The sequence below is a fragment of the Nansenia antarctica genome (assembly GCF_963989245.1).
Source record: "Nansenia antarctica genome assembly, chromosome: 16".
Lineage (NCBI taxonomy): Eukaryota > Metazoa > Chordata > Actinopteri > Argentiniformes > Microstomatidae > Nansenia > Nansenia antarctica.
Genome location: NC_137686.1, coordinates 18,312,496 through 18,332,727, shown reverse-complemented (window position 1 = coordinate 18,332,727; position 20,232 = coordinate 18,312,496). Strand labels below are relative to the sequence as shown.

The 20,232-nt window shown below is 44.4% G+C and overlaps 1 protein-coding gene across 1 annotated transcript; it reads right to left on the bottom strand.

Annotated features, from left to right (window-relative positions):
- Positions 1-1,651: 1,651 nt before the first annotated feature.
- On the bottom strand, positions 1,652-18,300 carry myom1a (myomesin 1a (skelemin); the record flags this gene model as incomplete). Its single annotated transcript, XM_080546966.1, has 37 exons — positions 1,652-1,928; positions 2,123-2,178; positions 2,487-2,509; positions 2,790-2,826; positions 3,098-3,261; positions 3,438-3,543; positions 3,680-3,718; positions 3,845-3,932; positions 4,197-4,271; positions 5,063-5,188; positions 5,335-5,402; positions 5,532-5,591; positions 5,832-5,976; positions 6,454-6,590; positions 6,823-6,867; positions 7,474-7,580; positions 7,827-7,983; positions 8,138-8,252; positions 8,418-8,602; positions 8,739-8,865; positions 9,035-9,231; positions 10,455-10,576; positions 10,800-10,974; positions 11,122-11,305; positions 11,430-11,554; positions 11,896-11,952; positions 12,077-12,270; positions 12,454-12,595; positions 13,228-13,389; positions 13,574-13,735; positions 13,899-13,943; positions 14,620-14,708; positions 14,873-14,965; positions 15,126-15,283; positions 15,565-15,742; positions 15,936-16,076; positions 18,125-18,300. The coding sequence occupies 37 exons, from the start codon at positions 18,298-18,300 to the stop codon at positions 1,671-1,673; spliced, it is 4,518 nt and encodes a 1,505-aa protein (XP_080403092.1). The 3' UTR covers positions 1,652-1,670.
- Positions 18,301-20,232: the final 1,932 nt, after the last annotated feature.

Below are 20,232 nucleotides of genomic sequence, written 5' to 3'. Positions count from 1 at the left end.
TTCAGTCTGGCTTCGAGTCATCACAGGCGCAGCAGCCTCGAGCGGTGACAAAAAAAAAACAGCGGTCACGTGACTTCATGGAAAAAACCCTCGTGCCACATTGGGGAAAAAACCCAAGAAATTGCCATGCATGTCCAGCTCGTGACGTTAGAATGATAAGTAAGGTTCTATCTCCATTTTTGTCAAAATTTAGTTTTTTTTACATAATCTGATCCATTAGGTGTTTATTAATGCCTGTGTGGTGTTATTTTTAAAATGTTGACATTTTGAGTTAGTAATTCATAAAATACAAAGGTTCCATCTCACAAAACATAATGGAATGTAAACACTTTGACGCTCAATATCTCTGAACTGCCCTAAACGGAGATAGAACCTTATCATTCTAAGCTCACGAGCTGTTCCTATCTATCAAAGATCATTATTGTAGGTCAGTAGGGTTGTTGGCGCATGTTCTCAAATCCATTGCATGGAAATACTATTTAAACATCCTGTCTTTCAAACAACAGTGTTAGTATAGGCTACTTTTGAACACCAGCCACCCTTAAAGATAAGGAGACTTCAATATGGGAAAAACAGAAAGAGACTTTTTAAGAGCAAGTGTATCTTTTTATTATGACATGGGATGGATGGCAATGTTATTTGTCTGTTGTTGGATGAACATCATACACTATATTTCTATAAGGCAGCTCACAGTGACCTTTGACACTGATTATTTCTTTCCTTTGTTTTACTCCACCTCCACCTTTACTCCACCTCTTCAGGCACATACTTTTAACCGTCACGCCTATATAATTATTATTCTATACACTATGCCAGTAGTCAGGGCCTTCCAAAATATGTGGTATATGCAAATGCAGCATTGTTAGTTTTGAAGCATGCAGCCTAAAGGCTGAGTGTCAGACCTCTGGAAAGAACCAGTTTCTTCCGTCATGCTAGTGACTGTGAACACTTACAGTATCTGACAGTGTCCTATGACTTTTCATAGTGATTAGTATCTTTTTGACTTGAAAACCGGACACACTTGCTACACTACATGCACGCACATACAGATGTGGTGCATTTGTTTGTCTTAAAGAGCATTTCAGCTCTGTTCAGTAGAATTTGTCATGTTTCCACTGGCCCATCTTTTAGAAGTCTGTTTCAACCTAGACCAAGAGCAAGTAAAAACTGTACCGCAACTATTTTCTTTTTTTACATACCTCTTTTGCAAGTTACTGTCTGAGACTCCAAAGTTAATCTTAACGTAATACTAGTGTAGCAAGACAGCAACAGCTTCTTGTTTTAGTTTTTTTAGACAATGATTAATGCACTAGACAGGTCAATCATCGCCTGTGGATTGACAGGCTCACTATGAAGCAGCCGAAAGTGACTAAAGACAAATCAAGCCACAATAACAATAGAAGCACACACAGTCATCTCTCCTTACCAAATTCCATTTATGCTTCCCCCGAAGGGCAATGCACAAAGCTTTTTAGCCCAGTGCATGAACAAGACAGATGAAAAGTACCATCCATGCTTTTACAATCCAATTCTTCCCAATTGCATTCTTTATTTAGGTCAAACACATCAAATACAGACATGCACTGGGGTAAAATGCTTTGGAGACCACCCAGTTCAATCTTCACACCACCTTATTCCACCCTAATCACTCTTCTTTCCTTCTTTTCTTTCTATTTCTTCTCTTTCTCTCCGTCAGGGATGTAGACACTGACGGTGAACTCGCCTGCCTCTGTGCCATACTTGTTCTTCACAAGAAGGGCATATTTGCCAGAGTCAGCAGTGGAAACGGCCGCAATGGTGATGCTGGCAAACTTGCCGTGCTCGAACGTAAGCGTGTAATGGTCGTCAGCCACCAGCTCCCTGTCGTTCTTCATCCAGGTCACGGTGGGCAGAGGGTCACCCCATACGTTGCCAGTCAGGTTCAGGGACTGAGGGTAAAAGGGCAGAGTTATATACAGTGTATGAACATTATCAGAACTTAGCTCAACAGTTCCCTATTCAGATGGTGGGCCCAAGCACGGGTTAGGGAGAGAGAGAGAGAGAGAGAGAGAGAGAGAGAGAGAGAGAGAGAGAGAGAGAGAGACAGAGAAGATTGGGCAGAGGTAGGCAGAAGCCTTCTTACCTTGCCCTGCTGGATAGTGACCACATCTGGCAGGCCTCCGACCACCCGGGCACGGTCTGTAATAGAGGACGGTTAGAACGAGAACCCACTCACAAATACATGTCACTCATCAGGGTTTCAGTTAACGGGCTATTTGGTGAAGTAATCCCCATGTCCACACCATGCCTGAGACTAGGTTTAATACATTGTCATGACCACTTCCAATGACCACTTCCACAACCCATGCATCATCTTCAGTCTAACTTATTTAGCTAGTTTCCTTTCACATCCTGTTCAGAATTCCCACAAGCCCAGAGGCAGATTGTTGCATCATTCTAGAGCGGAGCATCTGCTAGCAGAAGCCGGAGCATAAATAAACACTTACTTCTTTCTGCAATTGCTGCTGCCCTGAGGAAGGAAGAAGAAGAAGACAAACGGTGTCAGAAGCATCTCAATGGTTTCAGAGATAGAGAGGGCAGAGCAGGGTATTTTCATACTTAACACAATGTCAGGAAATGTGTCGTGTCTCTGGGCCCCTGTGTCAGGGTACTGAGGGACCATGCTGTCTATTTTGGGTTCATGAATGGTCATTTCCAAAGATGTATCTATAAACATAGTTTTTTTTCCTGTTTAGTCATAGCTATAGTATTCTAATAGAGCACCAATTTAGTATACTTTGTGAACTTACTTCAGTCTCTGGAATTCCTCGAACGCTTCTTCCCATGCTACAACAAAATAAACGAACAATCAGTGGACCGTGCCATTCATTTAAAACAAAGTTGATCCTAAAGCAATAGTCAGTTTAGCATACAGTTGACATGTCGTGGACTGAAACTCTGAATGACCTTCAGAGTTTGCTTCCACAAGACTGACATAATTTAGAACTAAATGTCAGAAATGCATCACACTGAGAAAAGGGTAGGTGGTCAAAGGCTCAGAATGGGTGGATGTGAGTCGACCAACTCCAGCGGGATACAATGCGCGTCCGTTACCCACCTTGACCAGACAAATCAAAGTTTCTTTTCAGCCCATCCTTGCCGTCGAAGATGTCCATGGTGTATTTGCCCTTGTCTTTCTCTGTGGGCTCGTTGACCTTAAGCCAAAGCTGCTCCCCTGTAACTCCGCACTGCACTCTGTCTGAATGGGAGATCTTTGCATCTCTACCAGAGGGCACAGGTGACACACAGAGAAAGTTACATAGAGGATGTCACAAATGACTGCATACAGACACACTGAATTTAAAACTCTGTGCTAAAAGGCAGCGCCAGCAGCAGTGTCAGAAAGGTCTGTCTGGATGAGCGGTTATGGAGCTATTTATGGAATAGTCTTGGCGTACTTTTGAAGCCAGCCAACGCGGAGCTCCTCAGTGTGGTACGTGACAAACGAGTAGAGAACGATGCCATGCTCTGTGCTGAGAACACTGATCTCGGTGGAGGAGTTGGCTATGGAGAAAAAGATGAAAGAGTGACTATGATATGAAGACAAACAACGCAGCCCACTCTGGAAATACACATATAACACACCATATGTTCCACATAAAACACTACATATGTTCAAAGGATTGTACATTTGACTCACCGATAACCCTGAACAGTTCATTCAACACAGCCTGGTAACCTGGAATAGATGGAAGGAATCGAACAACAGTTGAAAATAAACTTTTTCCAAAATGTCGGTGCTGTATTCCCAAACAAGTTGGGTACAGATTGGACGATGAAACTTTTGTTTGACAAAAGAAGTTACCTTCATTAGTCAGATCAAAGGTGCTCTTATCTTTTCCTCTCGTGTCCTTCAGCTTGACCTCGTAAACACCAGCATCCTTCTTTGAGATCTGAAAATAGAGTTTGTGGGAAGGATGTTAAGTCCTGAAATAATGTCACTATATCTGATCCCCCCCTCCCCTGTCATCTTTCAAAAGAGGGGGGATCCGAATTGAAAAACAGATAACAAGCGAGACACAACGGAGACCACTAGACCGAAAAGGCAAGCTTTTCTCCCGCCCAGGATGCTGCAGGCTGACGACAACAGTATCAAATAGGGAACACAGAAAAACACATGGACATTTTGGGGGGGGCGACAAAGTATATGTCCAAACTTTTGGTCTTGGTGGAGGGATCTCAGCTGCAGGTTTCCTTGGTACATCCTCAGTGTCTTTGGCCTTAATAACACACTGCGAATTAGAGAATTAGATTAGATAAGCGTGTTAATGCCAGCGCCACCTACAGGTTTGCCCCTCCTGTCCTCTTGCTCATGCAGGGACTCCATCTTTCTCTTTTTCCATTTCCATTTCAGTTATCACGCAGAGCCAGACTGTGTGTCTCAAGAATAACGCTGGATGTCTGGGATGCCAGATTACAAAATGAGTGGCACCTGTTTATACTGGCACCTTGAGACAAGGCATTCAATTTAGATGCATTCAATTGAGATGGGATATTTGATCTTTTACCACCTGAATATGATAGGATAACAAAAAAAGGCAATATGCATTTTGCATAAATGTGGTAGCCAGTTCAGTCAGATTGAATGCAAAGCATGTCATCAGAATTGCAATTTAACATAAGGGGCGGAACCATATATTTATGATCTATGGGCATAAATGTTGACGAGTGTGACCATACATATTTCTGCATTCACATATATCCACATTAGTGAATACATTCAATCAATTCAATTCAATTCGATCCATGATATCTATGGATCAGATAACGTCTCAATAAATCAGGCCTCTCTGAGAGGCGTCAGTAGAAATGCTCACATACTATAGCCTACTGAGCACGTCTGCTACATTATAGGAGTGTACAGTCTGATGATTTACTCATGACATCAATATTTCATCATGTATGGGTCTGTGTGCCAGAAAGGGAGAGCAGGCTGTGGCATAGCTTGTAGCGTAGCTGTGTTAAGAATTACTGCTGTAGGCTCAGAAAACCCATCACACAACACCCCCCCCTGCGGTCTGACCTTTCCAATGTTGAAGCATAGCAATCCATCCTTCATCTCGATCTTCTGAGCCTCCTCATCTCCCTCCTCGATCTCAATGCCGTCCTTAAACCAAGAGATCTCAGTCTCTGGGTTGATATTTCCTATCTGAAGACACACAACGTTAGAAAGGTGAGGGACTTATCCAAAGAACTGACAATCAAAAGGCAATTTACTGACAAATAAAATCAACACGTTGTTAACAATTTCGTCCTTTTGTTGCCCTATTCCCCGTTAAAAGGATGAATACTTACCGTGCATGTCAATAGCACATCACATTCTGGAGTAACCTTGAAACCGAGGTAGTCCACAAAGTGAGGACCTGTGTTCATGGAGAGAGAGAACCCACAGTTAATTGGAAAACAATATCTGATAAGAGAGCATCAACGATCTATCTATGTACTAGTCATGTTAGGCAGGGATGTGTGCGGAAAGAAAACCCATTTAATACCTTGTCTTCTGACCCATTCGGCTCTCTCAAACTCTGATTTCCTCTGAAGCTCTTTGAACTCTGAAAAAATAATAGTAACAGAAACATAACGGGGATAAAGTAGATAATATAACTTCATTCAACTGCACAAAATGCCATTCTAGTCAAAACAATACTGAACGATGGTCCTCTTCTGCCCCTTAGTGGGCACATAATGTCATTGATAGTCATAGGCCTACGTCAAAGCAGTGGTAGGCAAAGAAACTGCAGTAGACACAGGGTGGGGTTGGTCCCAAAATGACCGTGCTGTAGGAGGCTCACCATCACCAATCAGCACCAGACTGGTCTGACCCTTTGCCTTCCCGTCCACAAGGTTAAAGGTGAAGGTTCCCTCATCTGTAACCTCCAGGGAGTCCATATACATCTCAATGATGCCGGTGGTCTTGTCGAAGTTCATTGTATATTTCTGGGAAAATATAAGAAACAATATACACATTATTATTAAGAATAAGAAAGTTGTCTGTCTCTATGTTAATTGGCGAATAAATCTATCAAAGCCGTTGTGAAGAGAGTATGTGTCAGGGGGGAGAAACAAGGGGAAGCTGGTATCATGTGTCTTTGATACCATTCCTCATTCCTTTCCATGCATTACCATGAACCTGTCCTCCGGTTTCCACCTCCACCAGCCTCCCCTGGACAGACATGACGTACCTTGTCCCGTGTGTGTTGTAGTCTTGATGACTGTTGTTTTTCATCTGTTCATTTTTCTTTCTTTTGCACTCTATTGCTGTTGTCTTAGTTGTTTTTGTTAGTTTAATCTGTTCTTCTATGCTGTATAGTACAGCACTTTGAGCTGCATTCTTATGTATGAAAGGTATTATATAAATAAAACATATTATCATTATTATTATTATTATTATTATTATTATGAGTTCTACTGTACCTCGCCATGAGTCACGATGCTGTCGTTGAACACGTACTCCACTTGGCAGCTGGGGGTGAACTTGTCCACCTGGGTCCAGAAACGCACACGACCCTTCTCCAGCAGGTCCATGGCCATGTCCGTCTTGAAGGGAATGACTGTGAGGCGTCACAGGGAGAGCAGAGTGAGGTAGAGGAATAGACAGATCTAGTTCACAACTGCTGTGGAACATACAGTAATATGTACGTGTATAGTGTGTCAGTAACGTAAGTAGTGTATGGAAGTGTTGTTATTGAGAGGGCAGCTGTACAGCTGGTTCTTTGGATAGTGAGTATTGTGTATTCTTTCATGGAGATGTGCTGGTTGTTAAAGCTGTTTGGGGACACTCACTGGGGAACTTATGATCGTGGCTGATGTCCAGGAGACGCTTCAGATCTGTCAAACAATAACAGCGACAACATTATGGGTGACTGCCCAGTTATGGGTGACACCTCCAGTGTCTTTTCACAGCTTCTCAGCTTACGTTCGCACCATATCAAGCACTCCCATAAACCCTCCTTGAACCTCAAATTCCTCTCTTTCCTCTCTTTGACTTGGAGGCACATTGCACTACAAAAGGGATAAATGGCCACTTCAATGTCAATCCCACAATAAGAATGAACATCTACAATGGTCATATTGATACATTAACATTTTTGTCATTTAGCAGATGCCTTTATACAAAGCGACTTACAAAAAAGACATTAGACTACACAAGTGAATCATCTATCCACCAGTCATAGTAGACACAGGTGGTAGACTTATCGACAACAATATGAGACGAAATTAATTTGGACACCCGTGACAATACAGATATACAACATCTGTCTGCTCATCGCAGTCTGAACTCGACTTGACGCAGCTGGTCTGTAACCGGACTACGAAGGGGGAATGCGTCATCCGAAAGGCGCTCTTCACCTCCTGGGCGCTGACGTCACCCAAAATCAGATCTCGTATTAAGTGTCATTTGATACAGCCGGGGAGCCGGGACACGTGACTCACCCGCCTCAGTTAGAGTGTAGCTGGCAGACACGCCATCCGTGTTCGTGACCATGCAGGAGAAGATGCCCAGGTCCTCCAGAGAGGGGTCGTTGAAGATGGCTCTGGATCTGAGAGGACACAATGCACAATCAACAGACATTCATTCAGCACAAAGGGATACAGAGTGGGCATATAAGCAAGGGGATAGTGACTCGGAAATAGATTGAGCAACGATATTCCGACGATTCACAAAGGGATACGAGTACATAGCGGTATGGACAGTCGTAGTTTATTCATGACGGAGTCATAGTACTTTATCTGCGGGGACCCTATAAATCAGAGTTGGTCGGTTCAAAAGTGTGCTCGGTACGTACTTGCCGCCCTCTGTCACGATGCTCAGACGAGAGGTGTCTGTCATGGCCTTGTAGTTCTTAGACCACACAAACTTGGAATCAGCAGCCATCTCAGAGCACTCGAAGATCATGGAGATCACGCCGTCGTCATCGACGTCGACAACAATCTCATTGGTGCCTGAGAGGCAAAAGCAAGCAAACATGCATGAATTAGACCCTAATAGACCCTAAAGAGAGAGAGAGAGAGAGAGAGAGAGAGAGAGAGAGAGAGAGAGAGAGAGAGAGAGAGAGAGAGAGAGAGAGGTTGTTGTGTGTGTGTCTGTAGTACTCACCAGGGCGGGTCTGGGCCAGGATAGGACCTAAGACCTTACAGGCTATTCCGACTCCAGCCAGGTTCTGAGCACGCAGTCTGAAGTCATACGACACACCACTCTTCAGACCAGTAACCTAAATTACAGACAGAGAGAGAGGGAGACACATACGGGTTAACACACCCCTCGTGTACATCTCTTCTATCAGTACTGGAGATCAATTCATACCCATGACTTTGGTCATTTTGACACAGTACAGAGTGTTCACAGTAACAGGAACGGAGGTTTTGCACATTCTAACCTTCAGGTACTTCAACTTGATGGCCTTCTCATGGACGCCTCTCCAGCCTCCCGCCCCGGCCGAAGTCTCCTTGATGTCCAGATAGTAGCCGTTGACAGGGGAACGGCCAGCATAGGTGGGAGGCTCCCACAGGGCGATCAGGGAGCTATCACGCACCTCCAGGACATGGAGGCCATGGGGGGCACCTGTAGGAGGGAGGCAGAGAGGTAAGGTACAGTACCGCTAAACCTGATGACCAAGAAATGGAAGGAAGGAAGTAAGGAAGGGGGGATGGAAAGAGGGAAGGAAGGAAGGAAGGAAGGATATGTTCTGCCGCAGTACCTGGCACAGCGATGGTATATTCCTTGCACTCCAGAACAGCGCTGGGCAGGGAGGGCTCACTCACACCTGCCATGTTCCCAGCACGCACTTGGAACTGGTAGAACAAGTTCTCCTTCAGGCCCTCTGCCTGGAGAAAAAACAACGAGACGGAGGATTAGTGGTAATTAAAAAAAAATCTGTAAGACTTTGATGACAGGCTGCATCATTATTTCCTCATCTAATCCTCTACTGACATTTACAAAATGTGAGACTAAATGAATTCAAACGAATAATAATAATGATCATAATAAACATACTTTGTAGGATGTGGAAGTAACAGCCTTATGGTTGAGTTCATGCCATTGGCCGGGCTTTCCTCCCACCACCTTCCTGAAGTCCACGTAGTATCCCCTGATATCTACTCCTCCGCTCACCGCCGGAGCCTCCCAGCCCAGGACCATGTAATCACGGACACTCTCCTGCAAGACGACGCCGCTGGGGGTCCCAGTGACGGCTGAGGGGGGCAGATACTCAGGTTAACACTGTGATGTTACCACCCTCGACTAACACAGGAGGCAGAGGGGAGGAAGGGAAATATGCCTACTAGGCCTAATTCTAGCTTGTTTTTTTGGGGGGGGGGGGTTCGTTTATGTCTTTATCTGGTCTGATTGGTGGGTCAGGTCTGGTCTAGTTTGATCCAGGTGGTTTCATTATGACTAGAGGGTTGTGGGCAGGCATGCCACCCCACAATAAGTTTAACTAAAACAATTCACAAGCTGATGTTAATTGGTACTGAGTTGCTAATCATGCCCTAAAAGAAAGCCTTCGGTATGTTTTCGCCTTCACAGTCTTAAAATGACTTACGAATTGACTTACGATGGAGACTAGAGCCAGGGTAATCTTGACCCCAGGGAACTTTCTGAGCGCAGGTGTCATGTTTTAGCCTTCACCCTGGTCATGCACCGACAGGCACTACACCCCCTAAAAGTTATTCAACGGTAAAACAGCACATCGAGAGCATCAACTCAAGCTCATACAGCACCCTGAAGGGAAACAGTGCATTCATTCCTTTTCATTCTAAATCTTGCATTCATTCTTTGGTCACAGAGACAGGGATGCAACAAGTCATCTGAACCTTAAGTCCAGCTACAATTAGTTGATATCAACGTTCATCGATAAATGTCAACTTAATAAGGCAATAAACATCAAACAGGGTTCAGGTAATGAGACATGCAGATGAAGATTGTTATTGATTTTGCCATACTGCAGGATATAGCCATACTGTAGCAGAACTCTTCATGCACACTAAAGGTCAGCCTTCAAAGGGAAACAAATGGATGCATGCAAGGAAATGGACAGCTATGCAAACTGGATCAGGCAGGTGAGGCACCATTAGAACCAGAGAGAGGGGTGTAGGGTGTTGGGGGAAAGGGTAGGATTGTTTGCGGACAAGAAGAGGCAATTATCCTGTGTTGGGAGAGCAGGAGGTTGAACATGGGATAGGAAGGAAGTGTATTGTTGAATAATGAGTAGCTGTGAGGTTGAGATACGAGGAGTATTGCGGCTTTGATCGGGGAAAAATGGAGTGCTGTGGTTGTAGTTAAGGGGCGTAGTCAAGACATCAGTGGAGATCGAGTGAGAAATCCTATACGTCCTAATCATTATGTCCTGACTGTAATTGCTTCCTCTTCTTGTCTCGTTCACAACGAGATCTCCTGTAGTACTGCGTTTACTCACTGATGCCAGCCTTCACCACCACTGGCTCAGACTCTGTGGAGCTCTGGCTGTATCCAGCAGCGTTCACCGCCTTCACCCTGAACACATTGGTGTCTCCTGTGATCAGCCCGTGGCACACAAACCTAGAAGACAGCAACAGAGAATACGCCCACAGATATTACCATGAACCTCACTATACAGATCAATATGGACACTCCATACATTTACAACTGTACGGTATGTTCAGAACTATACATTTCGAATTGTTGTCATTGGTTACCTCACATGTGGTAATAAGTAGAGGCCTAGTCTGTAGCATTTTAGGAGCAGTTTCATTCATATACTAAGCTATTTTGCTATTCATACCTCGTCGTCTTGACCGGTTTGTTGTTGCAGGGGATCCACACGTTGCTGCCCACCACGCTGCTCTCGATGTAGTAGCCCACCAGGTGCTTGGACGCTCTTGAGGCCCCGTAGGAGACCACCACTGAGGTGTCCGTGTTCCTGGTGGCTACGGCAGCGCCTGGGGCCGCGGGCAGGTCTGCGTGTGGGAGGGAGAGGGAGGGAGAGGGAGGGAGAGGGAGGGAGGGACACACAAACATACATACAAAATAAAAAAAATTCAAATGAACCAACAAAGCAGAGAAAGAAAGCAGCTGCCAAAAAAGAAAATGGCTCCTCGACTCACCCAGTTTGTCTCCAACGGTGGTGAACTCAGTGGCTTCAGAGGGCGCTCCGACACCCGCGGAGTTACAGCTGCGCACGCGGAAGCTGTAGGACTTGCCCTCCGCCAGGTCGAACAGGGCAAAGCGGGGAGACTTGACTGGCATCCCAGTGTTCACCCTCTGCCAGCAGTCGGTGCCCGCAATACACTAGGATTGGCACAGGGGCGGTGAAACATGGGGCCAAAATGCTTTAACTGCACTAACTGACACGTGTGTGTGTGTGTGTGTAAGCCATAATGTAAAAAGACACTTGAATCAGGTCTCCGCTCACCTTCTCTATGTAGTACATGACCCCTTCATGACCCCTCTGTGCAGGGGGCTTCCAGCCCAGGACCACATAGCTCTTGGTTGCCTCAGTCACCACCACGTCACTGACTTCACCGGGGACCACGCCCGCTGAAGGGTCAAAGAGTATATACACAATACACATTATATCCTCATACACATTATATACTCAAGAATCCTTACATCTACAGCACTCCTCACTGCACATCGAGGTCAAGCAACTATCAAAGCCAGGGGAGGCTGGTGGGGGTAGAAACCGGATGACAGGCTCTTTGTAATACATGGAATGGAACGAGGAACGGTATATAAAACACGTTTGATGCATTCCATGCAGTACGTCCGATGTCTGCCTCCACAAGCCTCCACTGATCAAATATACCCACATAATGGTATAATTGTACGTTTACCAAAATGTCAGTCCAGCGGTTGTGATGTAAAGGATGGTATCTTACCGGTAGCATCCTCCTCAGTGAATTTGATTATCCCAGTCGTAGGAGCAGAAGGGTCAGCTGGGAAGAAGGCAGATACAAGTAGTTTTTTTAAACAATGTTGTTGTTTACTATTATTCTAACAACTATGCCTATTCTAACACAACACCGACCAATTTCTCTCTAATTCCCCCCAGGCACTCACCTCTCATACGAGAGGAAGGATCCATGGCGATCACAGAGTCGGAGACGCGGGAAGGATGGCTCACGCCAGCCCTGTTGATGGCCCGCACCCTGAACACGTAGGACCGCCCCTCCACCAGCCCCGTGACGGGGAAGCGGGCGTACTTCACGGGCGTGTCGTTACACTGTGCCCAGTGGTGGGTGCCCACCTCACACCTGCGAACCGCGTGCACAAACACTCATTGTGACATCGTCATTAACACCTGAGGTCACTGCAAAAGGGACCTAGCTTATGGAGCTAAACTGAGGGCTAACACGTCTAGAGTTGTAAAGAACCACAGAAGAAGATAGAGCTAATCAGATGGGTGCTGAATCAAAGAAGAAGAAGAGGGAGCTGACTTGTCAATAAAGTATCCCAGGATGGCGCTGCTTCCCTCCACCGCTGGCTGCTTCCAGGTCACCACGACATAGTCCTTATTGGCGTCATGACAACGCACATCCAGGGGGGCAACGGGGAGCCCCTCGGCCTCCACATCAGCATCTACATCACACACACACACACACACACATATGCACAAACACACACACACACACACACACACACACAAACACACACTGGTGAGAACACTCCCACACAAGTGGTGTTTCTAATTATGGCTAAGACACATTACACAGCCTCAGTTGAATGCATTTTCCACTGAGGGCCCTGCTCATGCCCTTAAGGGTGTGTCATGTAACACTGAGCTATCGATCTGACATCTGACTTTTCTAGTTGTCGCTGTGGAAATATTACAGGTCTGCCTTGTCATAAAACCCTTCGATTTCTCAGATTAACAGTACATTCTCAGTGTGGTGGTGCCTTTGGTGATTGGGGACAGATATAGAAGCCGCATTCCTCCAGAGAAACCCAATAGGCAGAGGGAAGTGTCACTTAAAGACACAGCACATTGGGACAAGGTTCAAAACATAAACCAAATACATTTTCAGTCAGAGTTCCACTCATTAACAGAGCACAGGTTCAAAACATAAACCAAATTCATTTTCAGTCAGATGTCCACTCATTAACAGAACACATCAAATAAACGGAACGAATGAACGTGAATTAATGAGTCAGAGTGAAATATCTTCTACGTTTGCACGTATTTGAATAGTTATACACATGGAGAGCCTTACCTTTGACAAAGATGTAGGCGGAGTAGGTGTCAAAGCCAGACTTGGTGTTGACACGCAGGGTGTACATGCCCTCATCCTCTTTGTTCAGATGGACCAGGGTGAGGGCGGCACGCTCCCCACTCCAGTGTGTGTGCACCCACTTAGAGGGCTTCAGGGCCACAGCTGATTGGATAAGACAGACAAGAAAATGGATTGATTGGACACAAAGGGCTAAAAGATGTAGCAAAGCTTATGTAATTGGACAGCCATTGCCAATGTTATTGGTTGAGGAGGACAGCACAGGGACAAACTGTCTCCATGCAGCATTTGTCAGAGAGGATGCGTATGTTTGACTGCTCCAACCCACCATCTCTGTACCAGACGACCTCGGGCTTGTATCTTTTGACGGTGGGGTAAACAATAACAGTGCAGCCGAGGCTCATGGTCTCTCCCTCGTGACCGAAGGCCACGGAGAACGTGTCAACGATGGCGGTGTTGAAGGTGACACCGTGCTCTGCGCAGAAGCCATCTGGGAGGCAAAAGGAAAGGAACAAGATAAGCATGAGGTGGATTTAGAAACGTCTCTGAACTGAACCGTGAGACTGGAAATGTTCTTTCATCTCCATGGTCTCCTTTCATGTTGAAAGACAAGCAAACATCTTCAATTGTAAAAAGAAAATTCCTTCACTCACGTGGTTTAGCATCAAGTGGTCCCTCTTCCGGGCCGTCTTGGAACCCTAACATTAATATAAAATAGTGATTATTAATATTATTAAAAAACATACAGGGGCAATTAAGCACAATCTCCCGCAAAGGCTTGGTCACAGCAGAAGGCACAGAATAACAGGCATCTGTGACCTCTGACCTCTGAATACTACGGAGGCCTTTAAATAGAATGACCTGGGGTAGAAGCAGGCAGCACACTATTCACATCGCAAAGGGCCACAGAGTTTGTGATAGAATATTATTGTTCTAACGGAGAGCTTTGCTTTAACCTCTCGTACAAGCAACTCACGGGTGCTGCAGGTCCAGTATGTAACCGTCAAGCTTTCTTCAAGCTTCCTAATGGTTGTAATGACTATGTTTAATCAGTAGCAATCAGGGAATGAGAGCCCTTCAAATATCTCACTTACGAACACTGTTTCGGTCCAGATGTTGCATATAAATATGATGTTACTATTCAGAGTATTCTAGGGAGTCACCGATGTTGCCTTTCTGTCTATGGTATCTGCCTCTTGGAACAGCTAATGTCCGGCACTGCAAGCCCATTTCGGGGATTTATATTACTGTCAGGGATGTTGTTGTTTGGAACGTCAAACTGAATTTTTGCTGCGATGGCCTGAGGTGGCAGGAGCCCTGCTCCTTTAACAGTATAAACACACACACACAAGGTACATCAGGAGAGTAACCTACTTTTCACAACGACAGCAGCCACGGATGTTTTGTCTCCCTTTATGTTGAGAGCAGAAGCACTATACTGAGCGGTGTCGAAGAAATCACAGCTGAAATCAACCAGAACAAACAAACAACACACCAGTGTCAGGTGGTGTCTTTAAAATTCCACACTATCCTCCACAGACACAGACAGGAATTCAAACTCTCTTTTTGTCGATGTCCATTCCAAACCACACAGAAAGGAAAACGTCCTCCTGGCTTGGTTACCTACTTCTTGATCTCCAGGAAGTGCATGTTGTAATTGCTCTCTGCAGCGTACTTGTCGGGGTGGTCCTTGGGATTGATCACCACATTGTTTTTGTACCTAAGCGGGGGGAATATAAAGATCAACATTGTGTTCCGTGGTTTGATACCATTCCATATTCCGTCCCATGCATTATCCCGTCCTCCGATTTCTACCTCCACCAGCCTCCACTGCTGTAATTGAGGGCACATGCAGTACGTATAGTCAACACATTTCTTACCAGGTGACGCGTGGTTTGGGCCAGCCGGCCACTGTGCAGTGCAGCTTCACATTTTTGCCCTCCCAGACAGTCTGGCCACGGGGCTTCACCATGAACTCTGGGGGGTGGGTCAGGCTGTCAGAGTTCATCTTCTTATGAAACTCTGCCTTCTCGTGGAGCTGGAGTAGGACAACAGCGGTGAGGGAATGAGGGGCTCATTTTATGTTGCACGCCTTGAAAATGCTCACATCTTGGTTGACATTCTCAAAATTACATTTCCAAAATCGATGATCACGAGGGCTTGAAAAAGTGAGTTATTTGACATCCGTTGCTTGATCGACCCCCCCTAACTAACTAGAACAAGACCAATAACTACGCTAGACCATTGTCCCTTTACAAAGACGACAAGAGAAGGAAAACACCCTCTTCCTTCTACTACTAAATGCCTTGGTAAACGGACCTTTTTTCCCAGGGTGAGGCGGTCTGCAGACTCCCTAAGGGTCTTCTTCCTGGTCTTCTTCTCTACCTTCACCTCCATGGAGGTGGTCTCTCTGGAAAACAGGTTCCTCATGGCCACGTAGCCGACACTCTCCTCCCTCACCTCCTCGGACTCCACCAGACCCCTGGCAAAGTCATGACTATAGACAACGGCAGATACACGATCAGTACATTAACATGACCATCATCGATACAATCAATATATCAATGTATTGTATTTACTATAGTGCTAATATCTTCAGACAGAATCATTAGTATAGTTAATCATCATCATCATCATCATCATCATAGATTATGTCATTCACAAGCATGTACAATATTTTTCTCCGTCACCTGGCTCTGAAGACAGGCACGACATATCCAATGACCTCTGCGTCTGCGTCCATGGCCAGGTAGGTGCGCTTGGCTTTCTCAGGTAGTGGGCTCAGTTTAATCTCCTCCTGCCCCTTCTCTGACGCAACAGAGGTCCTCAGTCTGAAGGTTTGGGGAGACAGACAGTCAGAGCTTCACAGGTTTTACCAATAAAAAGTATAGGAAACGATCTGATATTATGGGTCCCTTATATAAAGATATATTGAGAGTAACACCTGGTCTCATAACAGAAACATTCTGGCGTGCTGTGAGGCTGACACACATTACGATTACACACAGACTACCAGCCACTCGGGCCTCTAAGACCTATCGTCTGTTTGGTTCTTAAATTGGAACCACCACCGGAACTGATGGATGGCTGTGGAGAGGATTGTCATCTGGGCTGCTGAATTTACGCATACCGTAATATCTGCTAAGCCTTTACTCCCTGCCTGCTTCTCCCAGCGTGCCAGTGGCATGGTAGGGGTAGAGATGACTTTATCTATCTCACAGTGGGCAGGCAGGATAGACAGAGGACCGGTGGCATGGGGGGTGTTGGCGGGGGGGGGGGGGAAGAGACTATCTCTATCTCACACTGAGCAGGCACTATCGGCAGAGGAATGGAATGAATGCACAGCGGAGGCTGGAGATTTATATGACGAGACAGACAGATGGAAAAAGAGAGCTCCCACAGAGGATTTGTGCAGTGTCCAACTAGTCATTGAAGCTTATGTTGCAGCAGTGAGAACTCCTATAGAGATGAAGAAAGTATGTGGGAACTGTTGGTATAAAACACGCTGGTAAAGCCTCTAACTCTTCCACGTCTGTCCCCTTCAGCACAGCTCACACACATCTAGAGTCCAACAATCCCCAAAAGATACGAGACCATAATAGACAAACAAGGCAGAGGTCAGAAGAGGGGAGTACAGAGGGATATAACTTGAGATGACATTTTGGCCAAAACTTTGGCCAGAAAAGTAGCTAAATATGAAAGCGTTCCTGTAACCAACCAGGGCAGTCAGGTTGACAGTGCCATTATGACATGCCCCTACAGAGTGTCAGTACAGTAATGGCTAACCCCTCAGCTCCAGCACCCAGAAATAGAACCGCTCTCTCCATTAATACCTCTGGCACCCACCCACATCAGCTCAAATTCATACTCTGACCCCTGCATAAAGAATAGCATGGCTCCAATATGTACAGTGAGCACTACAGTTAAAATAACAAAAGGCTTCTGGCTACATGACATGCTCACTTGTAAAGACCAAGTAATCTTGATATTGCAACACAGTAGCCTCACTGAGATGTATTGATGGCACTGCTCTTACTAAGGCTCCCTAATCCAGAGCGTATCCTAGAGTATTGTAATATCTTTCAAATCAAGCTTTAATGCTTGATTTGTAATAGTGTACTTCAAGCTCACGTCCTATGATTTATCAATATAACATTGGTACTTAACAATATAAGTACTGTACATGAAGGAGTCTAATAAAGCAGTACAGGTATGTGATGTGTTGTGTTGTGACACCTTACACATGCATTGTCTTATTTGTAGAAAAAAACACTATGACTGTACAAAAGCACACACGTGGGATCAGATATGCCCACAGAGAAAGGTGTTGAGTGACATTAAAAATGAATACTGCTAAAATACCACATGTGACCATGCTGATGTTGCATTTCACATACAGCAGTGTTTGTTGAGTACTGTACAAACTGCTGATTCGCCGAATGGAATAACCTTTATCCACAAAACTGAGATGATTACAAAAAGGCAGAACAAAAAGCAATAGACTATTGGCCACAGAATATATGGATCATTGACTATTTGAGCACAGTATACTTTCCAATCGATCCCATAGCAATGACAACATTTTGTAAACAAAGACCCAAACTACACCACTACTACTTCACTCATAATCTTTAGTGGTATTAGACCTAACCTACACACTTCACTGCATACAGCAGGCTTGTTACAGCCAATCTTATAGTTAATCACACCTATTTATCATCCGCAAACAGCACAGTTGAAGATCAGAGCAAAGAGATGGCTAGCCATGGTGCCTTCTTCTACAGTAGAACACCACACAACATGGGTTAGCATGCTCTTGCTGTGCCACACAGATCTCAACACAGTGTGGTTCATCCTGTCTTCACGCCATCCTCCTTACCCGTGGCTGCTCCTGAGAGCAGAGTAAGACTTCTGGGTAACAGATGATGAGAATGAAGATGACTCCAGCTTGGTGCTGCTTTGGTGAAGGGTGCTCTCATGACACCGCTGGCACAGCTGTTGACTCTGCTGCTGACCCTGCTGGTGTTTCTGGTGCAGCTTTAAGGATCCTGACATCATGGGCGACTCCCGTACAGCACGTGGGGCTTTACTGTAGTTCAGATTGTCCTTTTTACTTTGCGTTTCTTTTTTTTCTCTAAATGCGGTGTGAATGAATTCTGTGAATCAATCTCACCGTCATTATTGATAATGATGTGACATATTATTGGTTAGAGTCGGTTGGGTTTAGTTGACGCTTGGAGTTATTTATTATGGGTATTAATGTAGGTTCGTGGAAAATGGTTGTTATAATCAAGACCATCGTTAATGGTGTTATCGTTTTCATTGGACTTCACAAGAGTTAGATACATGTTTGATTGTTAGCTCTATTTATGAGTTAATACTACTGCGGCATGTTAAAATTAAGAGGCAGTCACTAAAAGAAACATCATAGGCTAGAGCATCATGTTTTTCATGATAATCTCCATACCTTTTAAATGTTGTCTCCTAGACACATTATTAAACGGAAGTTCAATTAGCTTTAAAGTAGCGTTCACTGTAGAGTTTATATACCTTGGAAAATAATGAGCGCCGGAAAACAGGTGTTATGTGATCCATGGAAATTTGGGTCAAACTAAATGGTTAAGAAGGATGTAAACAGAAGCGATTACATATTATGCTATGTATATGTAATATATCTACTTATAATATAGTTACACTGCAGTATATATACTACACCTACATGTTAATTATGTTAATTCTGATGTCCTTCTTTCTAATATCCATGAGATTTATTGGAGAAAATGGTAAGTGATTGGCAGTGTTGTTGCTTATTTGAATACATGCTATATGTTTAATACATGCTATATGTGATATATCTACTTATAATATAGTTACACTACATGCTATATGTAATATATCTACTTATAATATAGTTACACTACAGTATATATACTAGATCTACATGTTAATTCTGTTAATTCTGATGTCTTTCTTTCTAATATCCATGAGATTTATTGGAGAAAATGGTAAGTGATTGGCAGTGTTGTTGCTTATTTGAATACATTTCAAAGGCATGTTAAATGGTAAATGGATTGTCTAATAGCGCCTTATTCCAAAGCGCTTTACAATGGCCTCTCATTCAACCATTCACACACCAATGGCGGCAAGCTACCATGCAAGACGCCGGCCCGCTCATTGGGAGCAATTTGGGGTTAAGTGTCTTGCCCAAGGACACTTCGACATGTGGCCAACCGGGGCTCGAACCGCCGATCTGCCATCCTTGCGATCATTAGACGCCGGCTCTACCTCCTGCACTACAGCCACCCCATGTTAATCTAAACCTACAATTCTTCATTGTTATACAAAAACAATTAGTGACAACAGACAACACTATTGGAGATAGTCCAGACTGAGACTGTAAAGTCTAAATTAGAGCTGGCTGAGAGGTTGCAATTGGTAAGGCTCAATCATGCACAGTGCACAGTATGCCATAAAGTACTTCGGAGAAAATGTGAAACGTTTGGGATGTTTTAAGGATTAATATGGAATGTATTATTGTTATTTAAACACATGTCTGTAGCCTAATAGATGCCTTAAAGAGATTACTTGTGGTAGGCCACTGTGTCCTCTATAATTACACATGCATGCACTCTTCAACTAGTGAAAATCCACTCACTCACCCCCAAAACCATTATGATTGTCAGTGGGCATGATCATCAAAATACAAGGGATTAGTTCAACAACTCAACTGATTTGAAATCTATTGAACACTATAAGCATGTATAAAAACATAAAGGTTATGACAAGCAGGCCTTAATCTTAATTGATTGAGGGCAACATATTATATTCTTCCCTTCTTCAAGGGAATTACACAACCAATATGATCTAATCTAATAATAAAAAATATAATGTTATATATAGGCCTATATAAATATGCACTCACCAAAACCAACAATCGTTGAAAACAAGAGGAAAGTACTCCAAAAGTAGCCAAAGCAAGTCCAAATC